This window comes from Hyaena hyaena, unplaced genomic scaffold, assembly GCF_003009895.1.
Source record: "Hyaena hyaena isolate Hyena2069 unplaced genomic scaffold, ASM300989v1 scaffold_296, whole genome shotgun sequence".
Taxonomy (NCBI): Eukaryota; Metazoa; Chordata; class Mammalia; order Carnivora; family Hyaenidae; genus Hyaena; species Hyaena hyaena.
Window position 1 is genome coordinate 1,959,302 of NW_024080931.1, and position 5,652 is coordinate 1,964,953.

Genomic DNA, 5,652 nt, shown 5'->3' on the forward strand with positions numbered 1-5,652 from the left:
CCCGTCTGTCCTGGGCTGGAGACCCGGGCACCGTGGCGTTTCTCGGGCACAGTGACCGCGAAGGCCGTGCGGCTGCGGAAGGCGCGTCCCCGCAGCCCCCTTTTCCTCCTCTGACAGCGTGAAGCCCGCAGGGTCGGCTGGGGAAGCGGGTGTCGCGTCAAGCAGCAGGGCTTCCGTGAGGCCGGTGACACGGGCCCCCAGGCCTCAGTGGTTGGACACAGCAGACCTTTCTCTCCGGCTCGGGTCCACGTGGCCGGCAGCGTCCTTCGGGGCCATTTCTGCCACGTCACGTGTAGCTTCAGGATCCCTTGTGGCAGGGGAGAGGAAGTCACGCGGCCTATTTAGTGATTTTTAAATTGTATTTTTTAACATTTATGCATTTTTAAAAAAAATTTTAGGTTCACCATTGAAACAGAAACAGAGCATGAGTGGGGGAGGGGCAGGGAGAGAGGGAGACAGAATCTGAAGCAGCTCCAGGCTCGGAGCCGTCAGCCCAGAGCCCGACGCGGGGCTCCCACAAACCAGGAGATCATGACCTGAGCCGCAGTCGGACGCTGAACCGGCAGAGCCCCCGGCGCCCCCCCACGTGGCTTTTCGATGCCCCGGCCAGTTTCCTATATCTCTTTCACCGCCAGTCCTTTGGACGGGGTACGGAGGGTGGGGTGTAGCTGAGAACATGGCTCCTTGGGGTGCAGCCACCGTTCCCGTGAGACCCCAGAAAACTCCCGAGGGCCTGGTGCACGAGGAGGCGTGGCTGGGTGTGAGGTGCTAAGCAAACACCGCGATCCCGCCAAGGGCCAACTGGTGAAACGGCCAACGGGGAGGGCCCTGCAAGAATGAGTACAGAGGGAACAGCATGTGCGAAGGCTCAGAGGTAAGGCGCCGGGCCAGGTGGAAATCAGGACGGAGGTCCACTCCTCCTCAGCTGCAGGGGAGCAAGGTCCCCAGCCCAGGCTTGAGCAGCGCGAGCCCTAGACACGGTCCAGTGGGGATAGAGACACACGCATCTGTGTTCCGGGAGCTCCCATGGGCTGCCGTGTAGGACAGAGGGGAGGCCTGGACGCTGCTGTGAACCTTCTGGAGGGAGATGGCAAGGTCCCTGGGTGGAGTTTTGTAGGTGCTTTTTGGGACAGGAAAATTCTCTGGGTCAGGACAGCAGACCTGTGGGCACCACTGGGGGAGGCTTGTGCAGGAGGGGACAGGGCTCGCAGGCGGGGCCAGAGCCCTGGGGGCGGGCGGGGGGTGAAGCCGGCCAGGGACTGACCGCTAGTTTGCTGTAACCGCTGTGTCCTGGCCCTGCTCGCAGGGCTGACGGAGGGACCGGCACTCTGGGGGGCCCTGGGCTCCGTGGGGACCGGGCAGCACCCTGGCCCCACCCGCTTGATGCCACGTGTACCCCCCCCAGTCATGACGACCAGGAATGTCCACAGATTTGCCAGGTGCGCCCCTCAGGCTCAGGTTCACCCCAGGTGGGACGCACCCAGCTAATGTGAGGGTGTTGGCAAGGGCGGAGGGCCCGGCCCTCAGTGGCACAGGCGGCTGGCAAAGCCACCTGACGAGGCGCCTGTGAACGTGGACTTAAGGCCGGGAGACCCAGCCAGAAAGAGTCCTTCCAAACCTCGACAGGGCAGGCGGGGGGCGGGGGGGTGGGGGGCAGGGAAGGACGCACAGACCCCTCTGCTGTTTGCAGTTGCTTTATTACACGTGACAAAGATCGCCGGCCAACTGTGCGACTCGGGGGAAGCCCGGCCCGCCTGCCACACCCCTCCACCTTATTGGGGGGAAAAAAGACCAAAAACAAGGGCCCCGAGTCAGGACCACGGCACCGTGGCCCTCAGTAGGTGACCTGGTACACCGAGGCGCGGTCCCTGGACCCGGTGACGATCAGGCAGCCATTGGGGGACACGTCACAGCACAGGACGGCAGAGGTCTCAGGTACCTCGGGGTGGGGAGGGCCAGCCTGAGCTGAGGGCTCACCCCCCCCACCCCATAGTTCAAGCCCAGTCCCCCTGGGGCCTCTGGATCGTGACCCCTGCCCGCCGCCCCTGGGGTACCTGGAACTCCATGGTCCCCGCGGGCATGCTGTAGACGCCAACCAGGTCATCCATCCCGACGCTCACCCACCACTGGCCTGGGGGGCGGCGGAGAGGACCGGTTTGTGGGGGAAATCTGGCCTCTGAGGGCAGGGCCCCTGGGGATCTGGGACACAGGTAGCCCCCCCCCAGTCTCTGTGGAGACCATCAGTGAGCGGTTCCTGATGAGGAAGGGCGTTGGGGAGTCAGCAGGGGGCAGGCGGGGTGGGGCTAGGATCCCGTGGGAGGCCGGGGGCCACGGCTCCTGGCCACTCACCGAGGGGTGAGAACTTCAGACCCAAGATGGTGCTGTCTTTACATCCCACCATGTGCTTCTGGCCCCCTCGGGTGGGCTGCAGCCACTGTTGGCCATTGGCTGTGCCCACCAGCACCCAGTCCTCTTGGGGACTAGGGGACAGGCTCATTATCTGGGGGTGACAGCAGGGAAGGAGCTAGTCAGGTCCTGGCCTCACCCAGGAGCACAGGGCCCACCCTGGGGGCTGACTTCCTGCCAGCCTCCTCGAGGGCCTAACAAGCAACTTCACACCGGTGGGCCTCAGTCTGCTCATCTGTAAAGTCGGTTGGTTCTCTCTACCTTTAGGGAGGACTGTAGAGATTAAATGGGGCTATGAGCACCTGAAACATAATACGAAAGTATCTGATGCTCTTGGGGCCCGAGGGGGGGGTGGCATCTCTAATGACCTATTCCCGCCAGCACCACTGAGACGTGGGGCCCCACTCACCCCCTTTTCCCCGACCTCCACCTTCTCTATTCTGAGGCCCAGCTACTACTACCTGGCCGACCACACGCTTCCCAGCCTGCACACCTGAGACTCGAACTGGTATTCCTGGGGCTCCCCGGCGGCCCTCAGGTCCCAGCACCGCAGACAGGTATCCAGACCCCCTGTCCAGACGCTCTGGTCTTTGACAGCGATGCTCTTGGCCCCATTGGGGTGGCCCGGCAGGTCCCTGGCCAGAAGGGGTATTGGGATGGGGTCAGGCTCTGAGCTTTGAGCCCCAGGAATAGCACCCCCACATACACTTAACTACCCCAGGTGACAGATGGGGAAACTGAGGCTAGCAAAAGTGCCAGAACTGGGTTTTGAAGAAATGCAGCCAAAATCTGAACTTGGCCTTCAATGCTCTCAAGGGCAAATTTAAGCAGTCGAGGGGTTTTCCCACTTTGCGGCCGCTGGATCCCTACTCAGGCAACGGGGAGCAGGGTTTTCAGGGTGACTCCGCGCCCCACCCCCAGGTCTCACCTGATGACACTCTGGTGCCGCAGGTCCCAGATCCTGACTGTGCCGTCGGTGAAACCAGCCAAGGCCAGGCTGTCCTCAGGCCTGGAGGCCAGGGCCTGGCAGGTGAGGCCGGCGCAGGGCAGCTCGCAGCTCACGTGCAGGGAGGGCGCGGTCAGGTCCCACACAGCCACGCCGGCCAGGTTGTGGCCACCGGTGAGCAGGGTGGTGCTGTCGGGGGACAGCAGGCAGGTGCGCAGGTAGGCCCGGTGGGTCTGCGGTGGGCGGAGACGCAGGGCCATCCTCGTGCTCGGCGCACACGCTCCGGGCTCCCGCAGGCCCCGCCCCCACAGCCGGCCCGCCCCTCCCTCACCTGCGCGCACAGGTGGCTCTCGGGATACCTGTCCTCGGCCACCTGGCCGGCCAGGCTCCACACTTTGACGCCGGCCCTGCCGCAGGTGAAGGCGTGTCGCAGGAAGCTGCTGACGGCCGTGGCCAGCACGGGCTCCCCGTGTTTCAGCGTCCGCACCTTCTCCACTCGGTGCGGGATGGCCCGCTTCTTGGACTGCCAGGGCAAGGCGTCTGGTCTCTTCCACGTGTCCTCAAAGTCCTCGGGGTCCCAGCATCTTGGGAGGGGAGGCCCCGGGTCACCAGCCTCCCGGTGGGCCTCTCCGCCCGGGGTGCGGGTGGGGTGGACCCATCAAGTCTGAGGAGCTTCATTCTTGCAGATGTCGGGGTTCTCCCTCAGGCCCCGTTTCCCTGCTGCGCTGGGCGCCCCCACGGCGCTTCCCAGACCCCTATTCTTCCCCCCCTACAGCAACATCTAGGAATGCTTCCACCTGGAATGCTTTGGCCCATCCTAGCAAACTCCTACTCATCCATCAAGACCTTAACCGTTATGCCCCTTCCCTCCAGGTAGCCTTCTCATCGCCAGCTGGGCTCCCCCTGCCTCGGACCGCAAGGTCGGGACTGTCTGCATCCAGCTCTGACGCCGTCTTTCCACGGGAGTCCTTTCCGCCAACCCAGAGCTAGTCATGCGGGGAGGGACAGTGATGCTGGCCTGACTGTCGCCCGAGCTGCCCCCTTCTGCCCGGATCCCTCAGTTCTAGTGACTGCGGACGGTAGCCCGGCGGTGGGGAAGGGGAAGACACACCCGCACCTCTGGTCCCCTCTACCTGCCAGGGACAGAGGAACACGTAAGAGAGGGTCACAGATACTCACAAGGGCTTCAGGAAACGGCAGGGTCTGGCAGGCTCCTGCGGGCGGGACCAGGGTCGTGCTCAGTCCCCCCCCCCCCCCCCCCCGCCCTCCCAGCCTTCTGGAGCACGTCTCCGCTCCGCTGGTGCCTCACCTGGGCCACGCGGGAGAGCATCCCCTCGGCCTCGGTGCCCGGCTCTGTGCTCCCTTCGCGGGATCCCTCAGGGGAGCTCAGGGAGGGCACCGGGGGGCTGAGAACTGAGCAGAGACAAGAGCGGGTGAGCGGCGGGTGTGGGGTCCTCGGGGCAGGCTGCCCCCCGCACTGGGATTACCCAAAGTGTCTTCGGTCCGCTGTTCCTGTCCCGCGTAGCTTGGTCCTGGGTCCTGGCTCTCCTGCCCGCGGGAATTGGGGACCATCAGTTCAGGCCAACGGACCAGCCCAGGGTCGGTCTTAGACCCTGGAAACCTCAGGGAGGCCCAGGCAGTGTAGACAGGACTCGCCAACAGCCCCAAGTCCCGTCCTGGGTGGGGCTACAGTCTAGTGACACAGTCCTGAGTCCCCAGAGGGCATCGGGGCCAAGGCTGGAAGATGACGGATCCCGGGAACCCGGCCCCCCCGCCCCCGGCCCAGCCCTTCAAGGTACTGAAGAGTCACTCACCGTGCCTGACGCCTGCTCTGTCGCTAGGACGATGGGGGGGGGAAGGACAAGGTTCAGCTGTGCTGCCCCCACCCCCCTGCCCCCTCCCCCTGCCCTCAGGGAGGCTCACGCCTGTGCTGCGGCCGCTCCCCAGTATCGTGGGTCCCGGCAAAGATGTGCCAGAGCTGCTCGGTCAGGACGTCCTGCCAGAGCCGGAGCTCCGGGTCCGGCTGGCGGGCGGGGGCGGCGTCCACCCCCGGGCACTGCGTGAGCCAGTCTGAGGACCTAGTGGCCACGACGTCCTCCCAGTGCGGCCCCTGGAGGCTGGAGCGCTGCGGGGCTGGGAGCGCTGCGTTCGGGGACGCCGCGGGGCTGGCCGGTCCCCAGGAGTCCCGGCCAGCCTGGCTCCCGGCCGCCTCCTGCAAGCACAGGGGTGTGAGCGTGTGTGTGTGTGTGAGCGAGCGGGGGGGGGTGAGCGAGCGGGGGGGGGGGAGCGAGCGGGGGGGG

General features: G+C 65.4%; 1 protein-coding gene across 1 annotated transcript in view; it reads right to left on the reverse strand.

Moving 5' to 3' along the window:
* Positions 1–1,681: 1,681 nt before the first annotated feature.
* TLE6 (TLE family member 6, subcortical maternal complex member) overlaps positions 1,682–5,652 on the reverse strand; it is a 10,208-nt gene continuing 6,237 nt past the window's right edge. The window contains 12 exon segments of the mRNA XM_039247518.1: positions 1,682–1,939; positions 2,055–2,131; positions 2,350–2,500; positions 2,900–3,041; positions 3,335–3,604; positions 3,606–3,664; positions 3,666–3,936; positions 4,532–4,566; positions 4,662–4,765; positions 4,840–4,900; positions 5,167–5,189; positions 5,276–5,564. Of these exon segments, the coding sequence (XP_039103449.1) occupies positions 1,835–1,939; positions 2,055–2,131; positions 2,350–2,500; positions 2,900–3,041; positions 3,335–3,604; positions 3,606–3,664; positions 3,666–3,936; positions 4,532–4,566; positions 4,662–4,765; positions 4,840–4,900; positions 5,167–5,189; positions 5,276–5,564 (1,587 nt within the window). The 3' untranslated portion in view covers positions 1,682–1,834.